This window comes from Eretmochelys imbricata, chromosome 21 (genome assembly GCF_965152235.1).
Source record: "Eretmochelys imbricata isolate rEreImb1 chromosome 21, rEreImb1.hap1, whole genome shotgun sequence".
Taxonomy (NCBI): domain Eukaryota; kingdom Metazoa; phylum Chordata; order Testudines; family Cheloniidae; genus Eretmochelys; species Eretmochelys imbricata.
Genome location: NC_135592.1, coordinates 5277692 through 5299488, shown reverse-complemented (window position 1 = coordinate 5299488; position 21797 = coordinate 5277692). Strand labels below are relative to the sequence as shown.

General features: G+C 43.6%; 1 protein-coding gene and 1 long non-coding RNA gene across 7 annotated transcripts in view; both read left to right on the top strand.

The window, feature by feature from the left end:
* LOC144278258 (complement receptor type 1-like) overlaps positions 1-21516 on the top strand; it is a 37779-nt gene extending 16263 nt beyond the window's left edge. For 3 of the 6 annotated variants that reach the window (XM_077839500.1, XM_077839495.1, XM_077839494.1), the window contains 11 exons: positions 4426-4614; positions 6167-6266; positions 8467-8549; positions 9588-9782; positions 12083-12142; positions 12621-12809; positions 15036-15224; positions 17705-17767; positions 18976-19036; positions 20073-20167; positions 20854-21516. In XM_077839500.1, coding sequence (XP_077695626.1) covers positions 4426-4614; positions 6167-6266; positions 8467-8549; positions 9588-9782; positions 12083-12142; positions 12621-12809; positions 15036-15224; positions 17705-17767; positions 18976-19036; positions 20073-20167; positions 20854-20858 — 1229 coding nt within the window. In that variant the 3' untranslated portion in view covers positions 20859-21516. Of the gene's footprint in view, positions 1-4425; positions 4615-6166; positions 6267-8466; positions 8550-9587; positions 9783-12082; positions 12143-12620; positions 12810-15035; positions 15225-17704; positions 17768-18558; positions 18946-18975; positions 19037-20072; positions 20168-20853 lie in introns of those variants that run through there. The other 3 variants (XM_077839497.1, XM_077839498.1, XM_077839499.1) reach the window with 3 other exon arrangements.
* LOC144278266 (uncharacterized) lies at positions 6273-8052 on the top strand. The gene is made up of 2 exons (XR_013348563.1): positions 6273-7040; positions 7121-8052. It is a non-coding gene; the product is annotated as an uncharacterized LOC144278266 (long non-coding RNA).
* Positions 21517-21797: the final 281 nt, after the last annotated feature.

Here is a 21797-nt window from a genome sequence, read left to right as displayed (position 1 = left end):
GCTTATTCAATAATCTTGTTGCAAAGCAGCCTGGGAACATCCATCAGTGAGACAACTTGTGCTTGGTTCCGAAATGTGCGATTAAGATTGACAGGAATGGGAAGTAATTTTATATTTGAGTTTTAACTTCACAGAAATAGGTGGGGATGCCTCCATCCTTGGGATGCTCATACAGTTTTGCTGCATCACCTGGCATATATGAAATAAAGCTGTTTCAGAAATGATATAGCTGAATAGTACCACTCATATTACTATATTGCATAAAGGTCCTGGCCAATGGTAGCCAGGGGGGCGGTGTGTGCGTGTGAGAGCTGCATGGAGCTGCTTGCGCGCCTCCACCTAGGAGCTGGACCTGCTGCTGGCCGCTTTCGGGGCACAGAACGGTTCACGGTGCCAGGATAGGCAGGAAGCCTGCCTTAGCATCCCCGCTGCACCACTGACAGGGATCTGCCCCAGATAAGCCTGTGCCCCAATCCCCTTCCCCAGCCCTGAGCCCCCCCAAAACCTGGAGCCTTTTCCTGCTCCCCAAACCCCTCATCCCCAGCCAGAGCCCTGATCCCCTCCTACACCCCAGCCCAGAGAGCCCCACACACCCTGAACCCTTCATTCCCAGCCCCGCCCTGCAGCCCTCACCCGCACACCCCAACCCTCTGCCCCAGCCCTAAGCTCCTCCCACACCCCTCATCCCCAGCTCCGTTGGGGCGCAGGCATCAACAATTTTCTTAACTGGGTCACCAGAAAAAAAGTTTGAAAACCACTGCCCTAAAGAACTCTAAATCCAGATTAACAAGAAGATGCAACAAATGGATGAAACAAATGGGTGAAGGTGGTTGGGAAGGAAGGCAGCCTGTTTGCATGTAGATTAGATTTTAGAGGTCAAAGTAGCAGCTATGGAAGAAAGCCTGGAGGTTCTCTGGAAGTGGCTGAAGAGGCGATGGTTGGGTATGCTGGTAGATCTCAGCTGGTAGTTGACATGACAAGATGAGACCTCTGGTCGGTAAGGCAGGGCTGTGAGGAGATATGCTTTGAAAGAGAGGATACAAAGTTTGTTTTTGATGTAGTAAAGAAGGGAGTCCTGGTGGAGGGATGCAGAGAATAGGGGTTTGCATAATCTGAAAAAAAGCCAAGTCCATAGAGAAAAATATAAGGGCCTGGACGAGAGCTTTGGCCATCTGGACTGAGAAAAGCTGGATCTTGGGGAATTTAAGAAGGGAAAATGGCAAGATTTGGATACAGCCGGGACATGAGGGTCCATAGAAAGGGCTGAGTCAGAACTAATGCCCAGATTACAGGCATGAGCAGCTGAGAGATGATTTTGTTCAATCGGTGGCGACTGAGGACATGGAGAGGGAAAGATTTGCAAGGGAACACAAGCTCTGTTTTTGCCATGTGCAGTTTAAGCTACTGGCAGGGAATCCAAACGGGAGTTTTGTGAGTGGTCAATATAACAATCACATCCAAAGCTGAGAGAACATATCAGATCCCGAAGACAGGATGCAGAAGGAAAAGAGGGTGGGCTGAGGAGAGAATCCTGGCAGATCCTTGCTGATGGGGCAGGGGTGGGGGAGAGTTGGAGGATCCACTGTATTAGACCTGAAAGTACGAGATGGAAGAGTCAGGAGAAAAACCATGAGAGGATGCAGTTACAAAAGCCAGTAGATGATGGGATTAAAAGAAGTAGAAATGCTTGATGGTGTCCAAGGCACTAAGAGGTCAAGGAGAATGGGGTGGGGTAGAGGTCCTGGGAATTGTGTGAGACTTCAATAAAGTGGAGAGGATGGACACAGCCTGGGGAAGTTCACAAGGTTCAAGCTGAAGACACCACTTATTCAGCACACAGTTCAACCAAACGGAATCACCGTATTAAAAAATAAATACAATATTCAATAACTATATGTATGGCAAAGTTGTTCAAATACCAAAATACATAACAAAACTTAAATGACAAATGGCCCACATTGTGAAGAATATCCGAAAGAATGTTCCGAAATGTGCGATTAAGATTGACAGGAATGGGAAGTAATTTTATATTTGAGTTTTAACTTCACAGAAATAGGTGGGGATGCCTCCATTCTCGGGATGCTCATACAGTTTTGCTGCATCACCTGGCATATATGAAATAAAGCTGTTTCAGAAATGATACAGCTGAATAGTACCACTTATATTACTATATTGCATAAAGGTCCTGGCCAATGGTAGCCAGGGGGACAGTGCCTGTGGGTGAGAGCTGCACGGAGCTGTTTCCACGCCTCCGCCTAGGACCCAGACCTGCTGCTGGCCGCTTCCGGGGCACAGAACGGTTCACGGTGCCAGGATAGGCAGGAAGCCTGCCTTAGCACCCCCGCTGCACCGCTGACAGGGAGCTGCCCCAGATAAGCCTGTGCCCCAATCCCCCTCCCCAGCCCTGAGCCCCCCCCAATGGGGGAGGGGGGGTTATTCCTGCACCCCAAACCCCTCATCCCTAGCCAGAGCCCTGCAGCCCTCACCCACGCACCCCAACCCTCTGCCCCAGCCCTAAGCCCCTCGCACACCCCTCATCCCCAGCTCCATTGGAGCGAAGGCATCAACACTTTTCTTAACTGGGTCACCAGAAAAAAAGTTTGAAAACCACTGCCTAAAGAACTCCAAATCCAGATTAACAAGAAGATGCAACAAATGGATGAAACAAATGGGTGAAGGTGGTTGGGAGGGAGGGCAGCCTGTTTTCATGTAGATTAGCTGTGCTTGCAGGGTGGCTGGCCTCGTTTCTGGCTTGTATAAAATAGCAGGGTTTTACAGGCACTACAGGAAAAATAGGGGTTTTTTTAGAGGTCAAAGTAGCGGCTATGGAAGAAAGCCTGGTGGTTCTCTGGAAGTGGCTGAAGAGGCGATGGTTGGGTATGCTGGTAGATCTCAGCTGGTAGTTGACATGACAAGATGAGACCTCTGGTAGGTAAGGCAGGGCTGTGAGGAGATGTGCTTTGAAAGAGAGGATACAAAGCTTGTTTTTGATCTGGTGAAGAAGGGAATCCTGGTGGAGGTATGCAGAGAATAGGGCTTTACATAATCTGAAAAAAAGCCAAGTCCATAGAGAAGAATATAGGGGCCTGGACAAGAGCTTTGGCAGTCTGGACTGAGAAAAGCTGGATCTTGGGGAATTTAAGAAAGGAAAATGGCAAGATTTGGATACAGCCGGGACATGGTCAGGCTTGACAAAGCCCTGGCTGGGATGATTTAATTGGGGATTGGTCCTGCTTTGAGCAGGGGGTTGGACTAGATGACCTCCTGAGGTCCCTTCCAACCCTGATATTCCATGATTCTATGAGGGTCCATAGAAAGGGCTGAGTCAAAACTAATGCCCAGATTACAGGCATGAGCAGCTGAGAGGAGGATGATTTTGTTCAATCGGTGGCGACTGAGGATGTGGAGAAGGAAAGATTTGCAAGGGAACACAAGCTCTGTTTTTGCCATGTGCAGTTTAAGCTACTGGCAGGGAATCCAAACGGGAGTTTTGTGAGTGGTCAAGATGCAGAAGGAAAAGAGGGTGGGCTGAGGAGAAAATCCTGGCAGATTCTTGCTGATGGGGCAGGGGTGGGGGAGAGTTGGAGGATCCACTGTATTAGACCTGAAAGTACGAGATGGAAGAGTCAGGAGAAAAACCGTGAGAGGATGAGTGACAAAAGCCAGTAGATGATGGAATTAAAAGAAGTAGAAATGCTTGATGGTGTCCAAGGCACTAAGAGGTCAAGGAGAATGGGGTGGGGTAGAGGTCCTGGGAATTATGTGAGACTTCAATAAAGTGGAGAGGATGGACACAGCCCAGGGAAGGTCACAAGGTTGAAGCTGAAGACGACCACCGTGGTTGTAAACAGAATGTTCAGTTAGAATTGGAGATGAGGAGCAGGGGGGAAATCTGTCTTTCTCTTTCTACATGCTTTAATCTACCAATGCCTTTCTCTCTCTTAGCTCCTTCCTTTTCTCTTTTACTCCTTAGTTTGTATCACCCGCTGCTTGGAGCAGCACCCAGTTAACTTTGTCCAAGTTGCTTGCCTCTCTTCCTTAAAAATAATTGTAAAAAAATCTCCCTTCCCCTACCTATTTTGTAAAGCGTCCTGCTCTAATGCTCAGATGCTGTTCCGTGGCTGTACTGTAATAGCTGCTGCTGCCTTTAAATAGGGCTACCAGATAGCAACTCTGAACAAACGGGACGGGGGTGGAGGGTAGTAGGCGCCTACGTAAGAAGAAGTCCCAATAAACGGGACTGTCCCTTTAAGAATGAGACGTGGTCACACTACCTCTAAATCATAAACTTTTGGCAAAGGTTTTTTAAAAACGTGTGTGTGTGTGTTTATATATAAATAGAAAGCTAAATGTACAGTTTTGATGCTTATCTTCATAGCTAAATCTTTCAGACCCTGTATCTTTTTTTTTTTCTTTTCCGGTTAGATGACTGTGGTGCCCCACCGAGGTTAAAATCTGCTGCCTTAAGTAAGGAAGATGAGAGGAAGAGTTACCATCCTAGGGGGTCCACTGTGCGTTATGTCTGTCGTCCAGGATATGAGAGGACCGAACTGACACCTGTCATTACTTGTCTTGAGAATTTAACATGGTCAGAAAGCCCTGAGTTTTGTAGAGGTGGGTGTCTTTTTGGTCACTTTTCTCTCTCCATTGAGCGAGTGGCCCTCTGTGAGCAGATAGGAGTGTTTTGTGTTAAACAGGTGTTTCACATTTCAGCACCGGCTTGTCAGTTTTAGTTTGGAGAAACCTTTTTGTCAGGTTTTGATGTTAAATTTAAATGAAGCTTTAAATGGAGAGAGAAAGCATAGTGAGTACTATTGAACAGTAGACAACGTTTGTAGCAGTTAAGCTTTTCATTGTGCTTCCCAGCAGCAATCGGAAATCACAAATAATGCAGTAAAGTTAATATCCTACTATGGTAAATATCCATTTAAAAATGGTGAGCACAGTATCCCTGGAAACTATATATGAAGGAGAATAATCGTATTATTTTTGTCATTTCCAAAAATTCACACATTTAAAAATTCTAGCCTCGGACACCACTCATTCAGCACACAGTTCAACCAAACGGAATCACCGTATTAAAAAATAAATACAATATTCAATAACTATATATATGGCAAAGTTGTTCAAATACCAAAATACATAACAAAATTTAGATGACAAATGGCCCACATTGTGAAGAATACCGTAAGTTTTGGCAAAGCTACCTATATTGAGTCTGTATCTGTTGTATTCCCTGCAAAACCCTACGTTAATACAGGATGAGAGGAAGGAGCCAACTGAGTGATCAGCCTTAACCACAGCTCCTTGCATGTATGTGTTATATTCTGTTTGACAAACATGGGCTGTATCTTAATACTGATGTGAATTTCTTGTGCTGTCTTAGATTCAAGTAGTCTGACGTGCCTGATTAGGAACATACTTGATGTATGCAAGAGGCCATATATTTTTATGTGCAAAAATCCTTGTCCACATCAAGGACAGAGATGTTTTCCCAATATACTCATTAGTGCTGTTTGTAGCTTTCTCTGTGGCTCCCTGAATGCAGCATCTCTCTTCTGTTTGGCCTGTGGACATGGTGAATTTTTGAGTGTGTGTTCTTTATGGTAATAAGTGCCTGGCACCAGAGGAAGCGTCACAAATAACTCCCTGTACCAGGTAGGAGGAGTCTCTGCCACTGAAGTTGACAAAGTATATAATTAAACACTTAATGTGGACAATAAGAATATCCAATAAGAATATAAGTAGGGGAAAAAACCCAGACAGGAGAGTGAACTAACTGGACTGTGAGTCTGCCATTGCCACAGTCCACGGGCGGCCAAACTTACTGACCCTTCGAGCCGCATACACATACAACAATCTTCAGACGTTCAAGCGCTGGAGCAGGAGGCGTCTGCTGGGGCTCGGGGCTTCACCCCACTCCTGCTGAAGCCCTGAGATCCCCGCTCTGCTGGGCAGTAGCTCCTAACCCACCACCCTGCCCCAAGGCAGAGGTCCCACCCCCGCAAGTATGGTAGGAGGGCTCCGTGAGCGGCTCTTTAACTGTAAAAGAGCCACATGCGGCTTGCGAGCCACAGTTTGGCCACCCCAGCCATAGTCTCTTCTAAGTATGTTAGAGTTTGTTGCAGCAACATAACGTGCTAATAGTGATCTCGTTCTGTGCTAGGGAAATCTTGTGGTGCTCCAAAAGGACCAGAGCATGGCAGAGCTGTTGATGTAACAAATGTCCTGTATGGTGCAAAAGTCAACATAATTTGTGATGACGGGTGAGTTTTGGGCAACCGGTGCTGAGTAATTCACAGAGCTTAGTTTGGTGTAGAGCTACTGGGGAACAGTGGAAAATTAATAACAGAAATTGCGATCTAATTTAAAAACATAATCTGAGCAAGTGCTACAGATCTGCTGTCCTGGCTTCAGGGCTCTATTTAAAAAGTATAACCTTCAAGCTGAATTTGGCCAGGTGTGGATTATGATCCCTCAGTCCTCCAGTTGAAAGATTAAGTTGGGAGGAAGCAGGTGCAGCTACGGTATCATGGGGTGTGCTTCAATTTGTTCAAGCTGCTGTTGGAAAAATCTACCATAATATGTGATTGGATTCTAGTTTCATTGGATTGTGCGGGTACTTTCTGGACATCAGAGTAATTCAGCAGGGAAGCACATGGCATGAGCATGGATGTCTTCGTTTTAATTAATATATCCTTTTGTTTTTCACTGTGTCACCCATTTTGGTGGTATGTGCAGGCAACAAGGTTTAGATCCCTGTGCCGGGATTAGAATGATTGGGAGGGGCTGGTTATGGAATAAATTGCCTAGGGAAGTTGTGGAATCTCTGTCATCGGAGATTTTTAAGAGCAGGTTAGACAAACGTCTGTCCGGGATGGTCTGGAAAATACTTAGTCCTGCCTGAGTGCAGGAGACTGGACTAGAAAACCTCTCGAGGTTCCTTCCAGTCCTATGATTCTCTGTCTTCAAACCCCACAGCGATTGGGAGACAAAGAGAATGCCTTTTCCTGTAGCTGAGCTATCGGCCTACTTCTCAGGTGATGTAATACCAACTAGCTGTTATCAGGTATCAAATCACTTTACAAAGGAGGGCAGTATTGTTTACCCCATTTTACAGATGGGGAAACTGAAGCGCAGAGGGGAAGTGACTTCCCAAGGTCACCCACAGGCCAGAGGCAGAAATGAGAATGGAATCCAAGTTTCCCGAGTCCCAGTCCGGTGGTTTTTCCTCTAGGCAATACTGCATCTGAGTTGTACCCACAAGAATGTCCGAGCCATTGTTGTGATACTTCACATTTTCCTGTGCAGAAGCGTACAGGAGCTGCACACCTTGGAATTGTGTCCGCCAACGAAAACTTTGGGTTTAAGTGGGCTGATGAGGTTTGGACACTGAGACGTTCAGGTTTGGAAAGAGTGGCAGCAGCGGGACAGCCCTTGGGCAGCTGTCTTCTCGCCCTGTTGTTTCTGCCAGCAAAAGAGGCCTTTGCATGTAATGTTCTAAGGTGGAAGAAAAGCAGTAGCCACCTGGCCACAAATGATGTTCATGTCTATCCCTGTTAGCCCCTGCCGTTTCAGCAGACTGGTGAAAGACCCTGCAGAAACCAGCTTTACTAGGGGCACCTCTCATCTGTTTCTCTAAACCTCTTTCCCAAATAAATAAGGCCACGACCTTTAGTCTGTAGTGTTAAAAGAAGTAGTGAAGGTAAGTGACTGCATTGCCAGTATGCAGTACCGTACTTCCTGTGCAAGCATTAGCTAGCGCTCTGGCTAAGTGGGTCTTGGGTGTGGACTGTTGGCAACTCTTTGGTAGAAGAGCAGAGTTAAAATAGGAAGAGGAATGATGGCACTAAACAGGCTGAGCTACTGACTTCCAGAGTGACAGAGATACCCTTTGAGTACCTTTCTCCCCGTTTAGCTGGGGCTGTAATCAAAGGGGTAGAATGACAAAAGCACACATCCGGAACACTGTTCTGCAGATTGGAACGAGGGAGATGTGACGCAGCCTCTTACTCTGCAAGCGCAAACCTCTTTGACATGCAAACACTTTAACAGTCTGGAAAATTACTAATTTCTTTAGTGTTTTTCAAATTCTAGAACGTACCTAGGGACTTCTTCCACCTTCTGGAGATGTAAGAAATAAGCATTAAAAATGTGGAGAAAAGACACTTACTTGTTGTTTCCCTTTGCTTTAAGGTTTAACAAAGGTATTGCCCAGTAATTCCCAAGCATGTAGCTAGTATAGACTTTGAGGGGAAGGATTTCACCTGCTCACATGGTCTCTGCAGTCTTCAAGCCACCTATTTGCTTGTTCTACATTGACTTTAACCAATCAGCATTCCTTGGTCCTAGGGATCATGTTAGTACTTACAGCAGGAATGACCCTACAGGTCCAGAATTTTGGAAGAGGGGTTATTACAGGAGTAATTAGATAGTTAGGTAAGAAGCTTTTTCTCTTTTCTTTAGGTTCAGATTACGTGGGCGGACTTTCATCCAGTGTTTGTGGAAGGGAGATCAAGTTGAATGGAGTCCACTTCCAACTTGCCAAGGTCAGGCTATTTTTATGGATTTAAGAAGGACTCATGATTGGAACTGTTGCAGAGTAACCATTACAGAGCTCACAGAGCTTTCATGTGTGTTTCATATTCACTCGATGTCGATTGTCGATCATATATATATATTTTTGGGAGCGGGGAAATCAGATGAAAGTGTAGGAGGATCCATTGTGTTGCTGTTGCCTTCTGTGGAAGCCACACTTCAAACAAACAAAAAAACCCCGCAGCCCTCTCTATCCGTACAGAGCACTCCCCTTGAGATTGCTGTCTGGTGTATAGATTCCAACCCAACTAACGACCTCATCACAACTGAACCCTGAACACGGGGATGGTGGAGTTGGATTGGTTTCTCATTCCTCCCCAAATAATCTCTGCTGCTTTTGAAGTCTTTCATCCAACTTTTTTTTATTTAGTGTAATTCCTCCCTGTTAATTATTCTCTTCCCTTCGCCTCAAAACCAACCAACCAACCAACCCTGGGACTCCACACTCAAAATCTCAGGCGATTTCAGAGTGAAATCCAGTATTTAAACTTCTTCTTCCCAATTTATTTGCTTTAACTATTTTGTCCTTTTGGACACTACCTGGGGATCTGTCAACCAGGCTATCGCCGTCTGGTCTAGAACCAGCTGCAGTTAGAAGGAAAGTCATAATTTAAGCTTTCAGCTTCTGGAACATTGTAGAAGCGCAACTATTGTCTTTCAAGGATGTCAATCAAAGAGCCAAGCTCCTTATATATAATGTGGGAGAGGGATGTGGTCTGACAAGGCTGTTATCCAGGATTTGTTTAATGGAGCCAAAATCTTCTAGCTGAACGGATGTTGGGAGTGGAGAAAAGTTTGAAAGCGGAAAGCCTTGTAAATCTAAGGAAGGTAATGCCTTGCATTTTGTTAAAACACAGTACTAATTACACTCTCAAAAGGTTAAATTCCTCCCCAAAAGGGGAAAAAATTGTAAACAAGTGTTTACTTTACAGTTCGCCTCTAACTGAAATGTGCATTAATATTCATGATGCCATTCTCTTTTCCTTCAGCGATTACTTGTTCTCCTCCTCCTAATATTGCCAATGGGACACACAATGGCAGCAACATGGAAATCTTTCACTATAACTCATTGGTAACTTACAAATGTGACCCTAATTTCTCACTTATTGGAGAGGCCTCCATTCACTGTACAACTAAAGATAACATCAATGGAGTCTGGAATGGGTCTGCCCCTGAATGCAAAGGTGACTGCCTGTTTTTTTTGTCTTCCTCTTGTTCTACTTTCTCCCACCAGAAAAAACAATATTTTGGTTGCTAGGCAAACCCATAAACATGAGGAAATTGAGTTAGGCGTTAATCCTCTAAAGATATAACTTGTGGGAAACCTGGTTGCTGTGGGAAACGTAATCCTGAAGAAATGGCTGTCGCTTCACGTACACCAAAGGAGGAAAAATTAAGATCTCATGGGTAACCTTAATTCTGTGACTTCCTACCTTCTGAGTGCGCTACAATTTTAATAACTTGTTTCTGCTGTGGGTTTTATGTAACTTGTGGGCTTTTTAAAAAGAACAAAGACGTGTATGTGGAAGTAATGTCCCATCCTCTACCTCCATGTGTCATTGAGGTTCGACTCTTGGGCCTAAGGTACTGCAGCATCGACCTCTGAAGTTCTTTAACTTGAATTATAATAGGTGGCAGCAGGAGTAAATTGTTATTTGGACCAACCGCTAGAGGAGGATGCACAGCACACTAAAACAATGGATTATATCTGCACAAATAGCCTCATTGCGTACACTGCATAGCCAAATATTTAGATTTGGCAAATTCTTTCGGTTAGCCTAAGTGGATGAGACTTGGGTCTGCCAGATTAGAGATCTGCGTTCTCTTCCTAGCTTATGTAACTTTCATTCAGGGAGGATGGGTTGCTCAGTGCGAACTTGGGTTTTGAAGGGCACAGGATTGTTAACAGCAGTCCGTAGAAATAATGAGAGTTGAACTCATCATCTCAATATCTTAATTAATGATCTGGAGGATGGGGTGGATTGCACCCTCAGCAAGTTTACAGATAACACTAAACTGGGAGGAGAGGTAAATACGCTGGAGGGTAGGGATAGGATACAGAGGGCCCTAGACAAATTGGAGGATTGGGCCAAAAGAAATCTGATGAGGTTCCACAAGGACAAGTGCAGAGTCCTGCATTTAGGACGGAAGAATCCAATGCACCGCTACAGACTAGGGACCGAATGGCTAGGCAGCAGTTCTGCGGAAAAGGACCTAGGGGTTACAGTGGACGAGAAGCTGGATATGAGTCAACAGTGTGCCCTTGTTGTCAAGAAGGCCAGTGGCATTTTGGGATGTAAAAGTAGGGGCATTGCCAGCAGATCGAGGGACGTGATCGTTCCCCTCTATTCGACATTGGTGAGTCCTCATCTGGAGTACTGTGTCCAGTTTTGAGCCCCACGCTACAAGAAGGATGTGGAAAAATTAAAGAGAGAGCAGCAGAGGGCAACAAAAATGATTAGGGGACTGGAACACATGACTTATGAGGAGAGGCTGAGGGAACTGGGATTGTTTAGTCTACAGAAGAGAAGAATGAGGGGGGATTTGATAGCTGCTTTCAACTACCTGAAAGGGGGTTCCAAAGAGGATGGATCTAGACTATTCTCAGTGGTAGCGGATGACAGGACAAGGAGTAATGGTCTCAAGTTGCAGTGGGGGAGATTTAGGTTGGATATTAGGAAAAACTTTTTCACTAGGAGGGTGGTGAAACACTGGAATGCGTTACCGAGGGAGGTGGTGGAATCTCCTTCCTTAGAAGTTTTTAAGGTCAGGCTTGACAAAGCCCTGGCTGGGATGATTTAATTGGGGATCGGTCCTGCTTTGAGCAGGGGGTTGGACTAGATGACCTCCTGAGGTCCCTTCCAACCCTGATATCTATGATTCTATGATCTTCTCATTCCCAACGCAATGCACCTTCTCTTAGGCCAAAGGATATTTTGACTTGAGGGATGGAGATGCATAGTTCTGAGTAACATATGGCAATACCTTGCAGCAATGCTCCGTGAGAACAGCATGTTCAGGGGCTTTAGAAGTCACTCTAGGAAGTTTTGATGAGTAAAACTGAAGGGAAATGAGTGATATTGGCAGTTTGTAACTCACGTTGGCAGCAAGAGGCACCACATTGAGCCTTTCCCATCCCTGCTGCAAACCACGGAACTGTTAGAGCTCTTAAAAAAGAAAAAAAGAGAGAGAGAGAGAGAACGTTTGTAAAGGGAAGTGGTAGGCAGCTCAATGTAGGGGTTGCTATGGGCTTCCCCTAGAATATATGAATGGGATCCCAGCAGCAGTCTGCAGGGTAGCCCAACTGATAGTACATGGGCTCTCGCTGTGACAACGTGTAAGTGGGTAAGAATGTCTTGTCTCTAAAGCTGCAGCTCTAAACCTAAATATTGGTTTGGCAAGTTCCTGGCTCTGAGTGGCCAGCTGGTGATGGGAGACTAATATAATGTTCATAACTGCTTTTTCCCTCTTCTTTTTGCCTTAGTCATCATAATTACCCAGGACAAACCCACAACTGTCCCTCCCGAAGGAGCAGAAGGAGCTGGTACTTCCTTCGATAAATTGGAAGAACTTGGATTTGCTAAATGTCTAGAATTTTGGATTCAAAATGTGGCCCACTTGGAGTGTGGGTGGGAGCCTGAGAGTTGCTTAGGCGGGAGCTAGTCATGGAGTGGGGACTCAGCTACTCTGTGCTGCTAATCCAGTCACACTCTGCACCTCCACCATTCTTCTGCAGCGTGGTTGCTCTCCCTAGGCTAATTCCTGTTTCAATAACTTGACCTAGCACAGCAGTGAAGACATGCCTTTAGTTTAAACCCCTGGCTGTGTGTAGCTCATCTGTGCTCATAGGCCACTGGAAAACCTGAGGAACCCCCCACAACGGGGTTCACTGACCTGTGGCAGGTCCCTGTAGCATCTTAGGCATGTCAGAATCCTTTTCAACAAAGGCAGCTGGGTGAAATTATTTAAAATCAATATCTTTCCTATTGAAATGAGAGTATGTTCTTATGTTTTTCTGATAGGTCTGTGTGGGACCCTGCCCAGGCTCCGTCGTGCCATCCCCCGTGATACTAATCACACAGAGGGCTTCCCTATCAACGCAGAAGTGACATACAAGTGCGTTGATGGCTGTGTTAAAATCCCTGGAAAGTCAGACACTGTAGTTTGCCTTTCAAACTCAGAGTGGTCAAGCATTGGAGAGTTTTGTGATCGTAAGTATTTTATTTGCTCTGGAACAAATTTGCTTGGGCCACCCTTCGCTGATGGAAGTGTCAGACTTTCCCCAACTGAATAGGGTCTACTCATAATTAGCTTTAATAACTAGTTTCAAGTTCCTTGCTGGATCAGTGACAATATACAGTTACAGGAATGGGAAGTAATTTTATATTTGAGTTTTAACTTCACAGAAATAGGTGGGGATGCCTCCATCCTCGGGATGCTCATACAGTTTTGCTGCATCACCTGGCATATATGAAATAAAGCTGTTTCAGAAATGATATAGCTGAATAGTACCACTCATATTACTATATTGCATAAAGGTCCTGGCCAATGGTAGCCAGGGGGGCGGTGTGTGCGTGTGAGAGCTGCATGGAGCTGCTTGCGCGCCTCCACCTAGGAGCTGGACCTGCTGCTGGCCGCTTTCGGGGCACAGAACGGTTCACGGTGCCAGGATAGGCAGGAAGCCTGCCTTAGCATCCCCGCTGCACCACTGACAGGGATCTGCCCCAGATAAGCCTGTGCCCCAATCCCCTTCCCCAGCCCTGAGCCCCCCCAAAACCTGGAGCCTTTTCCTGCTCCCCAAACCCCTCATCCCCAGCCAGAGCCCTGATCCCCTCCTACACCCCAGCCCAGAGAGCCCCACACACCCTGAACCCTTCATTCCCAGCCCCGCCCTGCAGCCCTCACCCGCACACCCCAACCCTCTGCCCCAGCCCTAAGCTCCTCCCACACCCCTCATCCCCAGCTCCGTTGGGGTGCAGGCATCAACAATTTTCTTAACTGGGTCACCAGAAAAAAAGTTTGAAAACCACTGCCCTAAAGAACTCTAAATCCAGATTAACAAGAAGATGCAACAAATGGATGAAACAAATGGGTGAAGGTGGTTGGGAAGGAAGGCAGCCTGTTTGCATGTAGATTAGATTTTAGAGGTCAAAGTAGCAGCTATGGAAGAAAGCCTGGAGGTTCTCTGGAAGTGGCTGAAGAGGCGATGGTTGGGTATGCTGGTAGATCTCAGCTGGTAGTTGACATGACAAGATGAGACCTCTGGTCGGTAAGGCAGGGCTGTGAGGAGATATGCTTTGAAAGAGAGGATACAAAGTTTGTTTTTGATGTAGTAAAGAAGGGAGTCCTGGTGGAGGGATGCAGAGAATAGGGGTTTGCATAATCTGAAAAAAAGCCAAGTCCATAGAGAAAAATATAAGGGCCTGGACGAGAGCTTTGGCCATCTGGACTGAGAAAAGCTGGATCTTGGGGAATTTAAGAAGGGAAAATGGCAAGATTTGGATACAGCCGGGACATGAGGGTCCATAGAAAGGGCTGAGTCAGAACTAATGCCCAGATTACAGGCATGAGCAGCTGAGAGATGATTTTGTTCAATCGGTGGCGACTGAGGACATGGAGAGGGAAAGATTTGCAAGGGAACACAAGCTCTGTTTTTGCCGAGGGTGGGCTGAGGAGAGAATCCTGGCAGATTCTTGCTGATGGGGCAGGGGTGGGGGAGAGTTGGAGGATCCACTGAACTAGACCTGAAAGTACGAGATGGAAGAGTCAGGAGAAAAACCGTGAGAGGATGAGTGACAAAAGCCAGTAGATGATGGGATTAAAAGAAGTAGAAATGCTTGATGGTGTCCAAGGCACTAAGAGGTCAAGGAGAATGGGGTGGGGTAGAGGTCCTGGGAATTGTGTGAGACTTCAATAAAGTGGAGAGGATGGACACAGCCCAGGGAAGGTCACAAGGTTGAAGCTGAAGACGACCACCGTGGTTGTAAACAGAATGTTCAGTTAGAATTGGAGATGAGGAGCAGGGGGGAAATCTGTCTTTCTCTTTCTACATGCTTTAATCTACCAATGCCTTTCTCTCTCTTAGCTCCTTCCTTTTCTCTTTTACTCCTTAGTTTGTATCACCCGCTGCTTGGAGCAGCACCCAGTTAACTTTGTCCAAGTTGCTTGCCTCTCTTCCTTAAAAATAATTGTAAAAAAATCTCCCTTCCCCTACCTATTTTGTAAAGCGTCCTGCTCTAATGCTCAGATGCTGTTCCGTGGCTGTACTGTAATAGCTGCTGCTGCCTTTAAATAGGGCTACCAGATAGCAACTCTGAACAAACGGGACGGGGGTGGAGGGTTCCAAATCTTCATAGCTAAATCTTTCAGACCCTGTATCTTTTTTTTTTTTTTTTTTTTTTTTTTTTTTTTTTTTTTTTTTTTCTTCTTTCGGTTAGATGACTGTGGTGCCCCACCGAGGTTAAAATCTGCTGCCTTAAGTAAGGAAGATGAGAGGAAGAATTACCATCCTAGGGGGTCCACTGTGCGTTATGTCTGTCATCCAGGATATGAGAGGACCGAACTGACACCTGTCATTACTTGTCTTGAGAATTTAACATGGTCAGAAAGCCCTGAGTTCTGTAGAGGTGGGTGTCTTTTTGGTCACTTTTCTCTCTCCATTGAGCGAGTGGCCCTCTGTGAGCAGACAGGATTGTTTTGTGTTAAACAGGTGTTTCACATTTCAGCACCGGCTTGTCAGTTTTAGTTTGGAGAAACCTTTTTGTCAGGTTTTGATGTTAAATTTAAATGAAGCTTTAAATGGAGAGAGAAAGCATAGTGAGTACTATTGAACAGTAGACAGCGTTTGCAGTAGTTAAGCTTTTCATTGTTTCATTGTGCTTCCCAGCAGCAATCGGAAATCACAAACAATGCAGTAAAGTTAATATCCTACTGTTTTGCTGCATCACCTGTGAAATATGAAATAAAGCTGTTTCAGAAATGATTTACCTGCAGAGTACCATTTATATTACTATATTGCGTAAAGGTCCCAATTGCATATCATTGAGCTTTATTTATACAACAACAACAAAAGAACCCAAACTGTGTGTTTCTGCCAACACTGAAGCCATCAAAGTCCTGCACTTAGTTATGATGAACAATATGGGTACAAGTGAATATGTATACTCCATTTTTTCATACTAAACATTAAAGACTATAAATTTATTAGTGAGGTATTTCCTAAGGACCAATTGTTTCAGTTATTTTAGGAGTCTTTGAAAGGCCACTTCAGTGCACTCTCTACCTTCCTTGTTACTATTGTAATCTTTCATACAATTTCCCTAAAAATGATACTAAATGACCTTCCTCTAGTAAGGACAGCAAAAGTTTGTCTCTTGAAACGATCTATTTGGATAATTTGAAATACTGATTGCAACACTTTTTACATATGTCTACAGTGCAATTCAAAATCCGTGGCTGGTCCGTGCCAGCTGACTCGGGCTCCCGGGGCTCAGGCTAAGGGATTGTTTAATTGTGGTGCAGACGTTTGGGCTCAGGCTCGAGCTGGGGTTGTAGCTCCCTGTGAGGTTGGAAAGTCGCAGGCCCAAGCCCAAATATCTGCGTTACCGTTAAACAGCCCCTAAGCCCTAGAAAGCAGGCGTGGGCCAGCTGCAGGTGTATAATTTCAATGTAGACATACCCCAACACCAACCTATGATGACATGCTAGGGTGGATATTCTGATACCCCATCCAGACAGCCCACGTGTAATGATTCTGTGCTTACTCAGTGTTTTGGCAAACACATGGCTGGCCACTGCAGGCTTGGAAAACTGTGTAAGAGAATAGTTCACATCTCTTGGTTTATATTGTTGAAAGCCTTTAAATTGAGATTGGTTCAGCCATTTTTGCAACTGTTTTCCTGCCTGTATCGCAAGATACATATGTATGCAATCCCTTGAAAAGCTGCTTTTCTTCTTTGTGAGGTCAGATCATGGTTTCCACTCGCTAATGATTATTCATTTTACAATGTGGCTGTGAGGGGTTGGGTCACAGACACCCCCTTGGGACTGCCACCTGATGTGCTGAGACTACCCCTGAGCCCGTTTTCCCTGCCAGCTTGGGACTCCAGAACCCTGCCTTGCTGAGCCAGACACACTAGCCTGCTACAAACACAGACCCAGGTCTGAACCACGTCCCCCAAAAGCTGCAGGCTTAACTGAAAACAGCTTAAGAAATCTGTTTTACTCTGTATAAAGCTTATACAGGATAAACTCATAAATTGTTCACCCTCTGTAACACTGATAGAGAGAGATGCACAGCTGTTTGCTCCCCCAGGAATTAATTACTTGCTCTGGATTAATTAATCATTAAAAATCTTATTAAATGTAAAAAGTAGGATTTAAGTGGTTCCATGTAATAACAGAACAAAGTAAATTACCAACCAAAATAAAACACACACACGCAAGTCTAAGCCTAAAACAGTAGGAAAATCTCACCCTCAGAGATGTTCCAATAAGCTTCTTTGACAGACTAGATTCTTTCCTAGTCTGGGTCCAGCAATCTCTCACACCCCTGTAGTTACTGCTTTTGTTCCAGTTTCTTTCAGGCATCTCCTTGGGGTGGAGAGGCTATCTTTTGAGCAGGCTGAAGACAAAATGGAGGGGTTTCCAGGGTCTTACAGATTCTGCTTTTTGTAGGCCAATGCCATTGTTTACATGTTAGTTTGAACGTTCCCAGGATGTGGATTGGCGTCTCCCAAAGTCCATTGTTAGTTAAGTACTCCCAATTACTTGAATAAGCCTTTCATACTATGTTTACCGAATCTGACTTATGTGCTTCCTACAGGAAACGCTTTAAATACAGGCATAGAGCTAACGCTCATAACTTCAAATATAAAAATGATACATGCATACCAATAGGATGAATATATTCAGTAGATTATAACCTTTGCAAAGATATGTTACATGGCATATCCAGCCTAATGTGACTCCATTAATTTTTCATTCATATCTGGTATAATTTAGGGTACTCAGTGTGGCTTCATATGCATGGATTGTGGATGAGTTCCTGTAAGTTATTGACATGAACATGGTTTCATATTTTAGCTCACATTTTTGTTCTCTTCAGGGCCTCGCATTGATAAACACGGCATGGGCATAGGCATAGGCATCGGCATCGGCACGGGCATCAGTAAGTAACTTAAAACTGAAAAAATAATTTGAAACACTAAAGCTGTGATTGTTTTGAGGTCCACAGTCCAGGCTATTTTACTATTGCATTTCCTCTGTCTGTCCGCTTCTAATTTATTCACAATATTTTCCTGAGAGAAGAATCCTGCTGTGATTCTCTCTTTCTTAAAGTTGCGTGCACAATATTGGGGAACAGAAGGGGAGTGAAGAATCTCATTCCCCCCCCCGCTCCCTCAAGAAAAGTTTCACTTCTGTATTTCTGTCTTGGGTGAGAATACTTCCTCAACACTTAGGACTGCTTATTTGTCTGGTGCGCACCAACAATGGAATTGTCAGAAGATCCAAGCAAACCCTTCCTAGGTTGGATTTGACAGTCTAGCATCTTTGGAATAAGAAAGTTGTTACTTATATAAATGAAGTTCCCACCATTCAGTTAGTCAGTCTGCAGTGCAAAGGGCTCCACTTACCAGAGCATGGGTGTTTAGTCATCACGCTAGCAAATTCTGAGGCCCCCATTCATCAAAGCACCTAAGCGTATGTATAAATCCTACTGAAGTAAATCAGAATTAAGTTTGTGTTTAAATGACTTGTTAAATTGGAGCCATAGAGCAGCTTTGTCAAGCAGCGGGTAAGGTCCCTGTGTGCTTGAAGCCTGAAATCTTAATAGCAGAATTTAAATGTAGTTTAACTGGCCCAATCTGATGAGAGGTTTTCATTTGCAAGTTCAAGATTGAGAGAATCTGACACACGCGGATGGATTGATTTTTCTAATTTTTATTTATTCTTTTAAAGTATTTCATCAGTCAAGGAAGAAATTAAATAAGCCAAACTAAAGCTTGGACATAAGAATACCTACTATAACTATTTGGTTGAGAAAATTCCTTAAACAGCTTGGAGGCGCTTGAAGGGAAACAGATGATGAACACCTTGAATGTTTAGTAGACTGAGTACTAAACATTGTTCTGAATGAGCTAGAAACCTAAACATTGACCAGTGTATAGACATATTAAAGATGTGATAAATTGGGAGATCCAACATCAGAACCATTTTCTGGATAAGTAAAAGCTTCTCATAATTTCTGGTCTGGGATACAAGAGGGGTTTTTCAATACTACTTATCTGTGAAGTTTGCTAGCTGTGTTTACCAAAATGTTAAATAAAATATAAGTTCATTGCCTGATCACTGTTTTGTTTTTGTTTTCTCTTCAAGTTGCTTTTAGCATTTGTGCTGGGATCGTTGTAGCTTACATTTTAGGACAAAAGAAAAAACGGTAAGCTACGATATTTTTTTAAATTCTTTACTAATTTTCAACTTATCCTCATGGCATTTCATTACTGCATGAAAAGGTATTTCCTTCACCTGGATGTCAGGAAAAGTTACATATATGGTGCTCTGAAAATGCATCACTGAAGGAATGATGTTTAGTTGGTCTGGAATAAAAGAACCACAACACAGCTGTGACTGGCCTAGGTCAGCTGATTCGGGCTCGCAGGGCTAGGGCTCTCTCGGAGTCTGCATATTTCTTAAATGCACAAGAAGGAAAATGTGTATTGGGGTGCTCCAGGTACCATGAAAATACAAATATCTCTGATAGATTTAGAAATTCTTTGTTGTTGTGGTTTGGTCCAAAACTCCTTCTTCAAATTTTTGCTTCCTTTAACCCTTCCCTGTCTGCTCCTTAAGTTGCCTGCACGATACGGCAAATTAAAAACCCAAAGCGGGATGTTGCTTTTTTAAATAGTTGCTTTGCTTTATAACCTATTCACTTCAATAATATTCCCTTGGGGTTCATTTATACTGAGTACTCTTTCAAGGTGACAGCATCTCTTGTTAACCATTGTGAAAAGGTTGCATGAATCTAGTGAGTGTTTTTAAGGAGGCTTATTCATCAAGCAGGTAGCTTGTTTAAGATAAGCTTTATATTTTACTCTAGTAGAAGTAGTCCAATGTTGACTCACATGTGTTGTCATGTGCACATGCTATGAAATATAGTGGGTGCTAGAATTGTAAATAATCTGTTCTTGATTTTATTGAGCTGTGGAGTCTCTTGAAAAGTATAAGGGACATAAGATTTGCAAATAGGGTTGTTTTATTTTGAGAAGCATTTTACAGAAGGAAACAATGTTTTAAGTATCTTGTCCTTACGAGCTGTAAAATTCCAATTTTCTTTATCCAGTTCTAGCTTTATAAAAAGGCTCCATCTTTAAAAAAACAAAAACCAAAAAAAAACCCCGACTTTAAATTCAATTTGCTTGTTACATGAACATATTTAATCAGCAAATATTCTCTCCTTTCTTGCCATTCAGTTCTTACGGTGTAAATCTGGATTCCCGAAAGCATCACATTACAACAGAACATGATTTCCAGATGAGTGAAACAAAATCTAATTTGATCTTGAAAGGTATATATTTTTAGAGAAAAATATTTTCCTGTATCCAAAAGTATGCAGGTGGCGAGGTGGTCTTCTGATTAAAACCCATTTGAGACTAGAGTAGACAGAGAGAGAAGGCATGCAAAAATATTTCATGTAATATTATTTGCTTATCTACTAAAACCCTGCTTGTCTGTTTTTCTGCAACCACAACAAACTTGAACACTTTGTGTGCTTTGTCTGTTAAATGCAGTATGTCGGAAACAGGTATTTGTCTAATATAAATGTTACTTTCATTTCATTGCTTCTGTTATTATACAGGTTCTTATACCATCCTCCCCCACAGACAATACTTCCCTGACTGGGGCTATTGCTGTGTAGATGTTTGGGCTCTGGCTGGGGCCCTGCAAAAATACTTGTCATCAGTCACTTTTTTGTTCTTTGTCCCTTGCAGTTACTACCTCTGCTGACAAATTAACCCTAGCCCTGTGACATCCATGGTGCATGTTTTCTCCTGCTTTTTCTAAGATTTTAAAATGTTTCTGTTCTGTGCAGTTACACCTAATACAAGAGCTAGTATTTGTTCCTGACAATACTGAAAAGTACAACCAATGAAAAGTTTAGTCTCAATGAATACTTTGAAGTCTAAAGAAAGATGTGTGTAAGACTGAAGTACATACCTATTTTGATTTTAATTGTTTGTCTTCCTTTTGCAGTATAAATGACTGATGCTGGCTGATGGCTATGGATTACACATTAACAGACATTGGAAGAAAATCATGGAAAAAATAGACCCCTCTCAGGCAACTGCTGTTACTTTCACTACAACTTCTTTCCTCTGTTGAGCTGGACTTGTAGTACAAATCCACTGCATTTGAGTCCTTGAAAATGGCTTCTGAAGCAAGTTATTCGGCCTCTCCATAGTGCTAAATGTTTCCCCTTAAACAACATAGTCACATCAGAGCGTGGCATGGTTTGGATTGTGAGTGGTGGCTTTAACTGCAGACAGCAAGAGAGCTGCTTCAATTACTCTTTAAACACAAATTTGAAGATGCTAGACACTAGGTGGGATGTTGTAGATTCTTCATAAAAACATCCATCCTGGGTCAGACCAATGGTCCATGTAGCCAAAGGGAATAGCACTTTCTTATACAAAGTAAGCAGCAATAAGCTTTTTTTATATTCAGGAAATGTCTCACTCTGCTGCTGAGAGAAGGTGTTTATAATCAAACACTTTATCATCTGTCTTATAAGATTTAAAATGTTATTTACACCCTTTTTTTGTGACTGCAAGCTGCACTGAGTTTTATTTAGCAATAAGAAGAAATCTGTTCCACAAATGAAGCAACTATAATTGAAGATATGTGTTATTTACAAGATCTAGCCTTGAACAGAAAGAAGTTCTCTTCTTTCCTCTTGCAGATAAGACTCCTGTGGGATCCCTGTCACTTGCATAACACAGACCAGGGCCATTGTTAAATTGGCACAAACAACAGACAATCCCTTAGAAGCCCTAAATATAAAGTATCAACTACCTGGTGCTCAAAGTTTCTTGCCTAATTTTACAACAGGCTACATAACAAAGCACCGTCATGATAGGAGCAAGGCTCAGTTCTGCTGCTCACAAGATTGCATACATTAGAACAGGCCCCACCTGTTA